General features: G+C 41.2%; 2 protein-coding genes across 2 annotated transcripts; one reads left to right on the top strand and one right to left on the bottom strand.

The window, feature by feature from the left end:
• Nucleotides 1-2,314: 2,314 nt before the first annotated feature.
• Nucleotides 2,315-5,539, top strand: LOC143920927 (short-chain specific acyl-CoA dehydrogenase, mitochondrial-like). Its single transcript, XM_077443962.1, has 9 exons — nucleotides 2,315-2,668; nucleotides 2,743-2,909; nucleotides 2,972-3,230; nucleotides 3,419-3,580; nucleotides 4,469-4,535; nucleotides 4,615-4,754; nucleotides 4,832-4,923; nucleotides 4,991-5,205; nucleotides 5,289-5,539. The coding sequence occupies exons 1-9, from the start codon at nucleotides 2,638-2,640 to the stop codon at nucleotides 5,383-5,385; spliced, it is 1,230 nt and encodes a 409-aa protein (XP_077300088.1). The 5' UTR covers nucleotides 2,315-2,637; the 3' UTR covers nucleotides 5,386-5,539.
• slim (scruin like at the midline) lies at nucleotides 4,782-10,097 on the bottom strand. The gene is made up of 3 exons (XM_077443961.1): nucleotides 9,472-10,097; nucleotides 6,858-7,069; nucleotides 4,782-6,782 (listed from the first exon to the last, which is right to left on the bottom strand). Exons 1-3 carry the CDS (start codon nucleotides 9,946-9,948, stop codon nucleotides 6,137-6,139), a joined length of 1,335 nt encoding a protein of 444 aa, XP_077300087.1. The 5' UTR covers nucleotides 9,949-10,097; the 3' UTR covers nucleotides 4,782-6,136.
• Nucleotides 10,098-15,291: the final 5,194 nt, after the last annotated feature.

Genomic DNA, 15,291 nt, shown 5'->3' on the forward strand with positions numbered 1-15,291 from the left:
TACATATTAGCCACAGTGACATTACAGGATGTTCTAACGTGTCACTGTGGCTAGACATATAAGCATAATACAAATACTATATATAAGAAAATTAGCGAGACATCTATGTTACAGATAATACATTTTTGAAATCATATTCAAATAGTGGTGACATAGTGGGTAAGATTGTTTTTTTTTTTGCCAATTAGATGTAGGAATCGCTTTGTAGGCGGGGTAGGATGTGTTGACCGTATCCCAGCCTAACGAAACACTGTTGTGCTTGTTTTAATAAAGTTTTATTGTTTGCCTAAATATTGTACAAAGGTATTAGAATATTTGGGCAAAAGTATGTCGTTCAGCGGTCTCTGGATATGGTAGAGTGTCGCTGGCTCGGCATTCGGCTATGTTCAGAAGGTCTCTGGATGCGGCAGTGTGTTGCTGGCTCGGCGTTCGGCTATGTTCAGAAGGTCTCTGGATGTGGTAAAGTGTCGCTGGCTCGGCATTCGGCTATGTTCGGCTAGTCTCTGGATGCGGCAGTGTGTTGCTGGCTCGGCGTTCGGCTATGTTCAGAAGGTCTCTGGATGCGGCAGTGTGTTGCTGGCTCGGCGTTCGGCTATGTTCAGAAGGTATCTGGTCTGCTGCTGTGTGTCGACGCTTGCTGCTGTGGGTCGACTGGCGTTGTTTGGGTTGTACCTCCTTTTATAGTGTTTCTGGTTGCTGGCTGTTGTTGATACGTATGCGAGGAATGTGTTTTTGTCGATGGGGTAGACTTTTCTGGAACGATTGGCACCGTTCCGCCCGATGTAGTTTAATGGCTGCAGGTGTGCTTCGACTGGTTTGTTTCCGCTCGAGTGGTAGGGGTGGAGCTTTCTCGAAGGTTTTAGGAATGTATTCTGCGTCGCAGTATATGTCTTGATGATGGTGACGAGATTCCCACAGCTTCAATAATGAAATCAGATAAATTGGCAAACTCAGAAAGAAAACGATCGACTTGGAGTCACAAATATCGAAGTCTGCAGCAGCGTTTGAGATTATAGATTATACTCAAACTAAATTCTTTCCAATCGAGGTCAACTCACGGGATCGAATTTTCGGTGCTTAGTATCAAAGCTACCATGGAGCCATACTGTTTATATTCCAGAGCATGCATTACACATGTTTACGTATTGAAAAAAATTAAATCCACTCAAATCTTTTTACATATCAGATCTGTAGAATAATGCCTGAAATCATTTAAAAATCGTCTACTCTCGCACTTCCGCAGTAAAACAAATACGGCGTATTAAAAGTGTAATTACAGAAGAACGCAATGCTCATCAACGTGAGCTCATAATTTAAGGACATCCATAAATCTAATCTCGTAGCGTTATACGTTAGGCGCTTATGTCCAGGGCCACTCTTTTAGGTGGCCTCTCAGGTTTGCCATGTAAAGAAAAGTGGCGTGAACCCAGTGTTCTTGATTGGTGACTATGAATAGAGGAGTGGCTGTGGAAGCAAACCATACTAGATCAGTGCCTCTAAAAAATAGTTGCGACTGCCAATTTAGCTAGAGAATCTTTCTCCAGGACGATTGTAAGAATTTCATTATGGGGGTAGGGCGAGTGAGACGACTGTATTGGTAAGGGCGGTTTCAGACTAGCGTTTTATACGCGCGTATAATCTCGTTTTTTGAAGTGCTTGTAGACGCGTATAGGCGCGTCGTTTTCCATACGCGCAACTCGTACGAGCGTAGACGCGCTTATAAGCTCGTCTTATCCATGTTGATACTAAATCACCACTACCGGTTGGAGCGAACACGCTGGAATAAGCCCGTGTACGCGAGTCCGGTTTTTTGAAGCGCGAAATGTAGCGCGCGTATGCCGAAACGACGATATACGCGCAGAAAAATACGCTAGTCTGAAACCGCCCTAATGCACAACTATTTATTTTGGCAGCCGGGGAGGAAGTGAATGCTTACCGGCGAAGCAATGGCCAGCCGATGATTTTACGGTCAGTACCTCGGGTTTGCCACAACCCTGAGTTGATGAATTGAACTACATCATCGACGCTCGACTTATTTACCTCTTTCGATATTTTTTTCTCCTGATGCTGTGGATAAAATCTTTTTCAGTGACGTTTTTTTAAATGTTTTAAAAACGTGCCTCGACTAAAAATTTGAATCCCAATTTATAAAATAAAATATTTAACTTGAATGCAAACAAAATTCGGAGGTTATTTATTCGTACCCGTCTCTTTTATGAAAAAAAAAAACGACTTCTATAACAAACTATTGCATGTCTTGTTAGTTTTAAAATATTATTTAACGACCAAACGCGATTTTCAATGTATAATAGGTATGAACGACAACAATGGGTGTCAATAATGTTAATTTGCATTTTATGATAAGCACATTTGGTTCGATCGCTGTTGATTCAGTTGCACTCGTTTCGGTCAACGTTCATTCTTATAATCAATTTTGATTATTATATCGCAAAGTACAATATAATTTAACAGAAGCTGCGTGGCGTTTATGCATCTTTTTGATGTCGCTGCGTGTTTGACATCTCGCTGACGTTTGACAGCTGATAAGAAAAACAGTTGATAAGAAATTGAAAAAATCGCCGGCAGCTAATTCTGTCGCATTCTGAAAATTTTGGATTTACATTGCAAATCATTCAAATGGCCATTTCAAACACTCGTCCCCTTGTGGGTAGGTATATTTAAACATTACTACGCGCTAACTTTCCACTATGAAAATTTCCTTAATTTTCTTTTACTTTACAGGAATTATTAAACAACTTCAACAACCGATTTTGATAAAGAGATTCTTCAATCATCGACTTTCATTAGAGCACAAATTAATTCAAAGCACGTGTAGAAATTTCGCCGAAAAGGAATTGAAACCCGTCGCTAACCATCTGGACAAAACTGCTGTGTTTCCAAAACAAAAAGTCAGTTAAATTACAAAATTAGCTACTTGAACATGCATATACTTACCAATCTAATTTGCTAGATTCAACAATTGGGTAAAATGGGATATCTCGCAATGGGAACCCACCCTGATTACGACGGAATGGGTTTGGATTCCTTAGCAATTGCAATCGCCGTTGAAGAGTTGTCCAGGGGTTGTGCTTCTACCGGAGTGATAGTTTCAATACACAACTGTCTCTTTGCCAATTTGATCAACAAACGTGGAACGACGGAACAAAAACTAAAATATCTCAAACCTTTTGCTAAAACAACACTCGGATGTTTTGCATTGAGTGAACCCAGTTAGTAATTATTTACATATTAGTTATTAGAACTATGCCACACCCGTCAACTTCTTTGTCGCTCACATTTCCATACATTTTTTCGTGTCGCGCAACTAATCGACTGACAAAGTTGCTCGGTGTGGTTCGGCTCTTAGATGGTTACAAATTTTCTTAGAAAACTTGAAGGAATTGTTCATTCTATGTAGACGCCGGTACTAATGTTGCTGATCTTGCCACGACGGCTAGACAAGACGGTGATTATTGGATTATTAACGGCAGTAAATCTTGGGTTTCTTCTGCACATGAAGGAGAAGCGATCATCGTTTTTGCCAATACGGATAAAAGTCTGAATCATAAAGGCATTACAGGTATGACAAAATAATTAAAAAAATATACATATTTAACCCTTTGAATGCTGACCAAAGTCTATGAGCCTGAAATACGCCGATATGCGTTGTTTTTTGAATATGTAAAAAATAAACAAGAATATTACCCGCTAAGCCTTTCCAGGTAGCATTGAACATGGATCGTGTAATCCGGGTCAATGTTTATAAAGACTGGTTTACACCGGAATTTCTGAATTTATAACCATATCAGAATTTCTCGATGGAAATCCCTAACTGCCGAGTATTTTAGATTGTGGCTTGGCATTTAGATTGTAAACATTACATTTTAACAACAACGAAGAAGATGTAACTGGTTTTGGAAAAATACATTCATTAATAGACTTATTCTATATTGTTGCAAGATATAATAAAGAGTCTAAACATACACCTTTACAAAACTCGAAATCCTCGGCGGTAGTGATCTTGGGTGTGTTTGGATTAGCTATAATTTTTACAAACCCCCTTTACGTTTCACTTACGATTACAATTCAGAGGACAATTTACCTCTTATCCGATCGTTTTCATACTTTGCCATATTGCTCATTTTGATCATCAATATAAGTAAATGGATCTTCCGCCATTACGATAGAGATAAAATATCGTTTAAGACGCGTTTGAAGTTCGAATATTTTAAATCTGGATGACGTCTGTGTAGTCTTTAATTTTATACATAGATGGCGGTAGTAAATACAAAACTAAAAGGAGTTTGTTTTTAAAAAACTATTTTTATACCGGCTTTCTATTGGATTTCTAAATAATTCTAGTTGTAAATGTTGGTGAAATTTTCAGCATGACGGCCTTTCAACAGAAAAGACGTCAGCACTCAAAGGGTTTATCAATATATAATTCAATTTAATAATTTTGATTTAGCATTCATCGTTGATAGAAATACTCCTGGTGTGATATTAGGATTAAAAGAAAATTTGATGGGTATAAGGTAAAATAATAATTTAAAATCTACAATCGAACTTGCTATACATATATCAATTATATATAAAAAAATGTACATATTTAAGGGCATTGACAAGTTGTAATGTCACATTTGAAGTCGTGCGAGTTCACAAAGAAAACGTTTTGGGTGACATCGGTGAAGGTTTCAAAATAGCGATGAAACAATTGGACCAGGCAAGAATTGGAATAGCGGCCCAAGCGCTCGGTAATACAAATGAAATTCTTATTAAAACGTATATACAATATGTAAAAATTTTATTTTCAATCATTTACACGCATAAGGCATAGCACAAGCGGCATTGGAGTGCGCCGTACACTATTCACTACATAAAACAGCATTTGAAAAACCAATTGCACACCTGTCGTCAGTTCAGGTAATGATTAGCACATATCACTGCCATATTAATACAACCGAAAATACACAGTTCAATTTCATCTTAGAATAGACTATCGGAGATGGCGATATCTCTGGATGCGGCGAGACTGTTAGTCTGGAGGGCCGCCTTGGAGTACGATGCCGGAGCCCGTTCTAGCAAATACACGTCGATGGGCAAAGTATCCGCTAGTAGATGTGCCAATTTCGTCGCCGACAATTGTATCCAAATAATGGGCGGCATGGGGTTGGCCACGGAATTCCCCGCAGAACGGCACTATCGGTAATCACAATCAGTAATTAAGCTAAACAACGATATGTAGCGTGTTTTGAATACAAAACTTAACAAAAACTTGGTAACTCCAGGGACGCCAGAGTCACCAAGATCTACGGAGGCGTGACGGACATTCAGAAAACCGTCATCGCTCAAGAGCTGATCAAGGAGTATCAGAAGAAGTCGTGATTTTCGTTTCAGAATAACAAACTTCAAAGGCTTAAAATCATGTGATATTTAATAAGATGCTTAAAATTATAATACATTATGATATTTAAATTTTTATCCATTATAGGCTTTTGTAATTTTTTTTACATAATCAGCAAATACATGCTTTCATTCCAAAAAAAAATTGATTTTACATAAAGATTTTCTAATTATGATTTTACATAAAATATATTTTTTATACATATTTATTGTTATTAAAATAAATTTTTATTAAATGCACGTGTGTAAATAAATTTCTATCCTACACATGCACATGTTTAATTATGCATTAAAATAAGTGTACATACAAAATATCCAGGATAATGTTTCAATACATGCAACATATCACTTCAAACATTATCAGACGTGAATCTTGCACAAGTCGAATACTGGAAATATACATTTAATCGAATAAAAAATGAGAAATACATATAAAGGCCCCATACACAGTAAAATCTACACCGAGTATCTGTATCCTGGTAGAGATCTCAACATGGATGCAATTGTATCATCATTACTGTGATACTTTTTGTGAGTGTGACGAATTTCTACCTGTATATACAAATTTCTCATAATACTGCGATACTAAACATGGGTTGGATAGGAACATTTCGGTCTTAAGTTTTGAAATAAATTGATATTTGGCAATCGGGTGCAAATGTGTCGCCATTTGTATCGATACAGATATCAAAGCGTGTTAAAAATAATAATAAAAAAAAGTAATAATACAAAATTAAAACTCTAGTCGATCTATGAAACGAAGTGGGATTCCTGATTTCAACAACTTCGATTTATCTTGATGTACGAGATCAGGAAAGTAATACAACAGAGACTCCCAACAGATTTCACTGAGCTTGGGAATACACAACCACAGTTTATACAATTTATTGCTTCTAGTCGGGTTCTCCCTACCCGCTTGTATACCTCCAAAGGTATACATGCACCCTTCAGGAGTTACGGCCGAAGAATGGAAGTATAACGGATTTGGAAAGAAAGACTTTTTCATCTGCGTCCACTGCAGCGACGGGATTTCCAATCTCCAAACGTCGTTGAATATTTTGTTATTATCGAAGCCGCCCATGATGAAAACTTCAATGCCGTTGTCCTTTTTGATTTGCACGGCGCTGTGACATTTACGCGCTATGGGAAATCCCGCTTTGCCATCTTGCACCGATTTTCTGAACGTCCACGTGAACGTTTCTATATTGAATATAGGAATATCTACAAAGTCGTACGCTACTTCTGCCGTTCCACCGGCTAAAATGTACAAATTAACACCGTCAAATGCCAATTCGTGTCTGTAACGAGCGTCCGGTTCGTCGGCTCGGTTCCCCGTACACGTGAAAACCGTCTCCCACGTCAGAGTGCTCAAATTCAATCTGAAATTAATAAATAAATCGATAAAACACGATAATTATTCATATGTTATGATAAAAATGGCGACTATAATATACCTATGTACATCTATTGAATATAATAAACCATCAGTCCCTCCGATCACATACAAATATCCGTTTGAATAAATTATTGCTTGTCCGTATTGGGGTAGCGGCGGTTGCCCTTGTGTGGGCACAAGATTAAAGCCGTTGTTCTTACCGGATAAATCGAATATATACAAATTATTACTACAACGACGTCCAAATGGCGAACCGGTACCTCCAAACACCTGTGAACACAATTCATTCGATTATTCAGCATGTGTGATTACGACATTTGGATACACATTGGAATAAATTACACACAATCATACTGTGGAATATAATATAAATGTCCGATTTTAAACAGTTTTTAAATCGCATATTATTTGAAGTAATAAATGCAATACGCGTTTCCAATATTTGACATGGTTCAATATTGATACACGAGTGTTTATCAAAAATAAACATAACGGGAAAAGTCGAGATAAAATTTTTCACTACATATGAATAGTCACAAAAGTAAGCTGCGATAAAATTTAAAATACTCGAGTAGCTAACCTTTAACACGGCTAGCAAAATTTAGGCAGTTTTGAGGAAACATTTGTAATTATTTTGGTTGAAGCGTTTTCCTCGTCTCAATCGAGTTCACAATTCAAATAATTAAATAATGTCTATACTAATAATAATGAACGAGATTTTAAATGAAAAACATTTAAAATCTCGATTTTGATTCCGATTCTGATGAAGACATCGATTCGGACTTTGTTTGCGACTTCAGTTGTGATTTTGGTTCCGATTATGATTATGAAGACAATTTTTGCTGTCTATTATTTTTATTATACATACTTCGAAAGGGTCTCTCAGACGGTATTCGTTGAGGGGTGGTGGCCTCATGTAGAGGTCTTCATTGGTCGACTTAAAGTGGGCTCATGTATTATTATACATATAACATTATTTTAATTACGTATCGATTATTTTTCTGAAACCACCTGTTGAAATATCAACATGCACAACACTAGTAATCGTATATAATAATTATCCATTGCATGCGTGTGTACAAAGTAATCGCTGTTAATACCATGCTCCGTCCCTTTTTCTCCCGTTGGAATCGTATATCGTGGAAAGAGATGCGGCATATCACTTCATTCACATGATTGACAGACAAAAACAAAAAAATCTAATTAAATTTTAAATTATTAATTCCATTGATCCGAATTGCGATATTTTACCGAATGCACAATTATGTGCACACTAGCCACTATAATATACATAAAACTGAAGGAATTATCAGTTTATGTATGATTTTTGTTTTGGATAAGTAGAGATTATAAAAATATATATTACAACGATGTAAAGCCCACTTAAAAGGTAAAAAAAATTGACCCTTATAGTCCTCAACCTGAGGCCACCATCCCTCCAAACGAATATAGTCTAAGAGACCCATATAACGATGATCAAAAGTTCATGAGAATGCAGGAGGTCGCGCTGTGAACACTGAGGGCCAGGCGAGCGTACAGGGATTGAATGAGGGTTTTGTTTGCTGAATAATGGCCTCGCGTGTGGTTCGTGTATCAATTCCTTTCTAAACTATGCAATAGTAGGTTCATGGGAATCATATCAGCAACCTCAAGAGGGCTGGACACCAGCGCCTTGTCCATACAAACGTATTACACTTCTCCCTTCCTCAATTATGGCACTAGAGAAATTATTTTTTAATATGCTATGGATATCCACCATTGGGATGCACCTATCGTTTTATTTTTTTATTAGTTATTTTTTATAGGAGCTAGAAGCCGCCAAACATCTATAAAATCGCCTCTTTTTTACACCTACGAAAAGAGTCCAGCGTGCTTATTTAACGGTCGATTTAAAAAAAAATACGCGCATAGTTGCACAAAAAATATCTTTCTCATACCGATGATGATTTTTTTCAAAAATTGGTCCATTTTCGGAGGAGAAAACAGGAGAATACGAAATCTCGATTTTGTCGATTTGAAATACGTTTCATCTGGTCGAAGCGCAACCTATGTATATATCGAAGAAATGAACGGCAACAAAATTAAAGTTTCTCTTAACCCTTTGCCCGCGGCAATAAATATAGCGAACAAGCCCTGTACGCGGCGCACCTTTTTCGCGAATTTGGCAATCGAGTTTTCGACCGTAAATACAGATTTTAATATTTACTCAAATAACCAGATATGTTAATTAACATATAAAGTATTACTTTAAACAATAAAATACAATAATATATCTCGTAGTTTTGGCTTAATTGTCAAATAATCATTCTTCATACAGTTGAGACGTATCGTCGCCATTGTTCAACAGACGTGACGTCACATAAACGAGGCTTCAGTATGGTTCCACAAAAAACTAATTTTGACTGGTATATATTCATTTTAAGAAAATGAAAAAATGGCATTCAACTCTCACGTGATATATTGAACCAATTTTGAACCTTAAAACAGTTGAAATAGGCGCATATAAGGCTCAAAATCCCGTGCTAAGTTCAGAAATTCTATGGAAGACAGCCGCGCTACAGACTTGTCGCGCAAAGTTTCCATAGAAGACGGCCGCGGGCAAACTGTTAATAGTAGAAGACATAATAGTCGAGGAGCAAGGTGATAAGGTGAAATGAGAAAGCAGTGTGTACCATGAGTATGTGATCGAGTCTGATGGCAGCGCTGGAGGCGAGGTGGTCGGGCAGGTCGGCGGTGAGGGGTCTCCAGGTGCGGCGCGCGAAGCAGAACTGCCACAACTCCCGGAAGATGGGGCTCTCCACCGACCAGGTGTTCTGCTGCAGGTTCAGCTGCGGGTTTTGCAGCTCGGCCTCGGCGTTGGCGTTGGCGTTGTCGGGGTTGGGGTTGTCGGGGTTGGCATTGTTGGCGTTGGCGTTGGCGTTGGCGTTGGCGGGGTTGTTGGGGTTGTTGGGGTCGGGGTTGTTGGGATCGGGGTTGTTGGGGTCGGGGTTGAGCGGCGGCAGCGACTGGGGGTTGTAACCGCCCACGGAGGTGAGCGTGCCGTCGGCGCAGACGAGGCGGTGGCCGGAGCGCCCCCTCGGCCGGCCGCCGTACGCCGACACGTGCTGCACCGACCACGGCCTGAAGATAAACCGCCGTCGCCGAGACATCGCTACATCGCCACCTCGCCTCTCCTCACCTCACCTCACCTAACCTAACCTAACCTAAACCCGACGACGCCACTGACAGGAGCCTTCGAGCTCGCTGTCACTGACAACGACAATTCGCACGCTGCCAATGCCACTCGCACCACTCGAATGCTCTGCGCCGGTGCAAACACCGCGATACACGTCCATGTAAACGAACGTGTTTCCATCATTTTTATATTTAAACTTTCATTTAAAAAGTCTTCAGATCATATAAACGGACTTCAAATTGTGAGCTTTTAAACGGTGCACTTTAATTGCTTACATTTTTACATAAAAATCACAACCACCCCTCATTTTACTTAACTATTGTTGCGTAGGGGTGGGTGGAGGATCCAAGTAAAAGGCCAACAGTCGTTTCACAGAATTTATTGATGATTAAGAGGGCTGGAAAGCAGCACCTTGTCCATACAAACGTACTATACTTCTCCCTTCCTCAATTATGGCACTAGAGAAATTATTTTTTAATATACTATGGATATCCACCATTGGGGTGCATCTATCGTTTTATTTTTTTGATTAATTATTTTTTATAGGACATAGGAGCCGCCAAACATCTATAAAATCGCCTCTTTTTTACACCCACGAAACGGGTCCAGCGTGCTTATTTAACGGTCGATTTAAAAAAAAATACGCCGATAGATGCACAGAAAGTATCTTTCTCATACCGAAGATGATCTTTTTTTTAAAATTGGTCCACTTTTGGAGGTGAAAATAGTAGAATACGAAACCTCGATTTTGTCAATTCAAAATACGTTTTATCTGGTCGAAGCGCAACTGTCGCATTCACTCAATATATATATATATTGATATATATTGTCACATTCACTCAATATATACATACACTCAATATATATTGTTCAGACTATGTCTGATGATCGGCTTTCGTGGCTTTACGACTCACGATTTGGCCGATATATTTTTGTGCTGGCCACCCTGAGACAGCGGTTGGCACACAAACTGACAGTTGTCGATAGCGGTTTGGCGCGTAATCACCCCGGTGTTTATGGGGCCCACCTCGCCACCGAAATCACCAGCTATAGGCTGGTGAGGGTTGTGACGATACTTGGAGACCAGCTCCAGTATCCGTCCGGTGTGCACCAGAGGAAGCTTGGTCTGTCTTCGTCCAGAAGGCAGACAACTGAGCTACGCCTGGCTAACCTCAAAAGGCACGCGTGGCTACTTTGTTACCCCCCCCCCCCTGTCCCCCCTGCTTGATCTCTGTATATATATATAAAATACAGTCACCATACAAACATAATTACAACCTGTTTTCATTATTATACAATTTCCCGCCTTTGTCCTGTATCACACTCACTTACGCACACTGTACGAAGGAGAAAGGGACATAGCAGAGCAGCCGACATCAGCAGAGACCAGACCACCGACGACGAAGGAAGGCACCTTGAGGAAACCAGCCCCGCCCAAGCTTACCACTAGCTATCTCACAAAACCGACTTCGGGGGTGCTCTCGAGTTGAACATCCCTGGAGTCTGTACATATATATCGAAGAAAGGAACGGTAACAAAGGTTTCGGGTGTACAGCCCTCTTAAGGAGATACACGCATTGCAAGTGCTCCGTCCAAAATGACATGATATGATGATTGTGACTGCGTTTTATCGATAGTTTTCTCGGGTAGTGACACTCCCTTGACCTATCTATCTATCGTGTTATATCAGATCGATCTCTCGTTGATGTTGTAGTGCGGGCTGGCGGCTGCTCGCTCGTTGAACGTTTGTCAGGCTAGAACACTAAGCAAAATTAGTGCATCATCTGTGGGATACTGTCGGGGTTAGTGTGTTAGTGGGTGATTAGCTGGTTTGGGACCGTTCGGTGGTGATTTGTTTAATTTAACTGAATGCTAATTTTAGCCTATACCCGTCTTCAAAATGTCGATGGGCCTTTGATTAAACGTGAGTTTGGTCTCACTGAGGGAGTTGATCAGGGGGTTGTCTATCTTGCCGAGAGACTTGAAGTAGTTCACGGCAAGTTTGTGTACGTGTTTGTCAAGGTAGTCAGTGCTTAGGTCGTTGTGAATAATAGTGTTTCTTGTGTACCAGTCATAGTTTCCCGCGGCACGCAAGAATTTGTTTTGGACAGTCTGTAATTTGAGTATTGATCTGTTGGAGATGGCTGTGTGAGCCCAGACGGGGCTCGCATATGTGATTTGTGGGCGGATGATGGATTTGTACAGCAAACACTTGTTTTTAAGCGAGAGTTTGCTGTTGTGTTTACATAGTGGTGACATGATATCGCCTACGTACCGCCTTATAAAGGGTCGATCTCTCAGGACGCCTAATCTGTTTACCTGTTGTATAGTCACGTATTCGGATATGTATTTCCACGACATTAGGTCTCCCCGTACCGATTCTGAGAAATAACTAATAACGGTCATTGTTTAGCCTAAATGCACTTAGAGTCCAGATATAATCCTTGGAAGTAAGTGCATGCACTTAGTTAACCCGATAACAGATATCCGTTGGTCTAAGTGCAATTCGCTCAATCCGCGGCGTACGTAACACTGTTGTTGCGTAGGGGTGGGTTCAGGCAAGGCTGCTCTAAGGCCTGTCGCAAACACAGCCACTTGTGTTCGCCACTTGTGGCTGCCACCGGTGGTTGTGTGTGCGGGCATCCCATCCAAACTCTATGTGAAATGCATTCCGCAGCGTGAATCGAGTGGCGAGTAAAGGTCTGTTCATACCTAGTCAGCACGTACCGACTTCAGAAGGTATCCGGCCGTACGAAAAGTATTCTTTGGTACATTTTGTATGGGTATATTCATACCAACCGTCACGTTTACGCCACGGCAGGGTTACAGCAGTAACCGACATTTCCTGTTCATACCTTACAGCAACATCCGTCAACGTATCGTATCCGTTTTTTGGCCATCGTGGAAATATACACGCGAATTACGTGCCATGAGTCTGTCGCTTTGCTGTTTTGGACCAATTATCGATAGTGACAGTTGACAGCTGTTCAATCTTTCGACATGGTTTTGGCGCAAATATTTAAAAAAAAATTAATTTTTTACGGAAATATTTAAAAAAATTTTGTCCATCATCCACAACCTCCTTATACAGTGTCCAAAACTCTCCTTCGGTTTTTCTATTTTTTAACATGGGATGCACATCAAAATGCCTCCGTGCTTTTTTATTGCCTTCTTGAGCTTCTTCTTCCAACAAAAGCGCGATTATACATAATTTTTCGTTCGATAAACGTCGAAACATTTTTGTTGACTTGTATTCTGACGCGTAGCTACGAATGCACGTGTATGAATTCATATTGCAAGTACTCGCCAATACGACGTAAACAATATTGCGCATCGTCATGGCCTCCGATGTATAAGTAAGCCTATTTTGCCTTGCACTCGGCCAAATTGCTGTAAACGTGACGTGACCGCGACGTGTAGGTAGATATGAATAGAAAATATGTAATAAAATTACATATTTGAAACGGAGTCGTGCAGTGCTGAAGCCGTGCAGTGCTGTTAAGTATGAACAGACCTTAACACGTGGTTGTGTTTGCGCGCGTCCCATACAAACTATGAGAAATGCATACCGCAGCTTGTGGACTGTGTGCGACAGGCCTGAGGCCTGTCGCAAACACAGCCACTTGTGTTCGCCACTGGTGGTGGCCACTTTTCGCTTCAAAGTGTAGTGTATTTGTGTAGTTGAAATATGGACTCCGACTCGGAAGCACTCTTTGCACTGTTGACAATACGAAGACGTCGCATTGTCAACAGCGCGAACCGTCGAACAACAGTCGAAGACCGTTGAGGGACCAGTGGCGAGTGGCGAGTGGCGAGTGGCGAGTGGCACGTCGCCGTGTTTACGCGGGAACAAAAGCTGCGAGAGCCGGCCACCGCCCTAGCGTGTGGCGGGTGGTGAGTGGTTGTGTTTGCGCACATCCCATACAAATTCTATGGCTACGTCCACAATACCGATATCTACACCCGATATTTGCGAATTTTTCCATAACCATTTCCTAAATAGCAACCACAGGTTGCAATATGGGAACTGGATATGGAAAATTTGAGAATATCGGGTGTGGATATCAGTAGTGTGGACGTAGCCTATGAGAAATGCATTCCGCAGCTTGTGGCTGCCACCGGTGGCGGTGGCAAGTGGCCGTGTGTGCGACAGGCCTAAAGACAGTTAGCGCGGGTGCCATTCCAAAAACTTATAAATTATATAATATTTATAATGTAGGTTTGGTGATTATATCCCAAATGTGAATCTCTATCAGGATAATCGCCACTACGAAAATCGCACGAAAATTCAAATCGCTCAAAACTGCCAAATCTCGTAAAAAAAGCAATTGCTGAGCAATATTTGGGCAGTTTTCTTTACGGCAATTTTCCTGTGTGACGAATTTTCGTACGACGGGAAATCCGGGCGAGCGATTTTCGTTTACCATAATGTGAGGAGGGGTGGCATCACAAAAAATGCGCCTCCTATACGATCTATTCCGAACATTTCACCTTATCATTCAAAATTTTAGGCCTTTTGTATTTAGTTATACTATGGAGGATGAACGAATGAGACGACTGGCATGTTAATGCACGTGTTTATTATATGACAGCTGAAGACAGAGTGAGTAGTAGCTCTCCGAACCCAGCCGAGTTGGTTCCCACTCGCAGGAAGGCAACCAAACTCGACCATGTCGTATAAGCGAGCCGCCACATCACTCCCCCCCCAGCATCAGCGATACCAAAATTACAAAGAAACAAATTTTACAAAAGAAAAAAAATTATTGTTACACAAAGAAAGAGAAAAAATTATTGAGTGGGGAGAAAAAAATTGTTGACGTGGGTCATCCGCTGTGTAGGTGTACCGCCCTGAATGGTTGGTAGATTCGAGGGCGGTGACGTCGCGAGCAGGACGGTGGGTGGTCCGATGGTCGCGCCGATGCGATGCTGCGGCGGCGCCGCTCTTCCGAGGCTGATGTCGGTTGGTGGGGCGGCGGGGGCGGCAGGGGCATCGATGTGGTTGATGATACTCCGAGCTGGACTGTGAGTCGTTGTGGCTCGTGGAGGTGTTGTAGCGCTACCGCCCGTCTCGGCGTGACGACGCTCGTGGGGACGGACGGGGCCTTGATGATGATGATGATGATGGTGCTGAGGTGGTGTATGTCTTGTGGTGCTGGATGACCGTTCTATGTGTAGTGGATCGCGCATGACTCCACATCCAGCTGTCAAGATCGTCGTCTCATTCGCTCCCCCATTTTTGTAAGCACCTGTCATCGACGTTGTGGCTAGACGTCGGTAGGTAGGTAGGTAGCCGTGTCTGCTCGTTTATTGTCACCCG

Source organism: Arctopsyche grandis, chromosome 13 (genome assembly GCF_051622035.1).
Source record: "Arctopsyche grandis isolate Sample6627 chromosome 13, ASM5162203v2, whole genome shotgun sequence".
NCBI classification, from domain to species: Eukaryota; Metazoa; Arthropoda; class Insecta; order Trichoptera; family Hydropsychidae; genus Arctopsyche; species Arctopsyche grandis.

Excerpts from the sequence above, each read along its gene's own strand:
- LOC143920927 (XM_077443962.1), top strand. The coding sequence starts at position 2,638 with ATGGCCATTTCAAACACTCGTCCCCTTGTGG. Across the intron at positions 2,910-2,971 it reads CTGTGTTTCCAAAACAAAAA|ATTCAACAATTGGGTAAAAT; the intron begins GTCAGTTAAATT and ends CTAATTTGCTAG. Across the intron at positions 5,206-5,288 it reads CCCGCAGAACGGCACTATCG|GGACGCCAGAGTCACCAAGA; the intron begins GTAATCACAATC and ends TGGTAACTCCAG.
- slim (XM_077443961.1), bottom strand. The coding sequence starts at position 9,948 with ATGTCTCGGCGACGGCGGTTTATCTTCAGGCCGTGGTCGGTGCAGCAC. Across the intron at positions 7,070-9,471 it reads GACTCGATCACATACTCATG|GTGTTTGGAGGTACCGGTTC; the intron begins GTACACACTGCT and ends TTGTGTTCACAG. Across the intron at positions 6,783-6,857 it reads TATTCAATAGATGTACATAG|ATTGAATTTGAGCACTCTGA; the intron begins GTATATTATAGT and ends TATTAATTTCAG.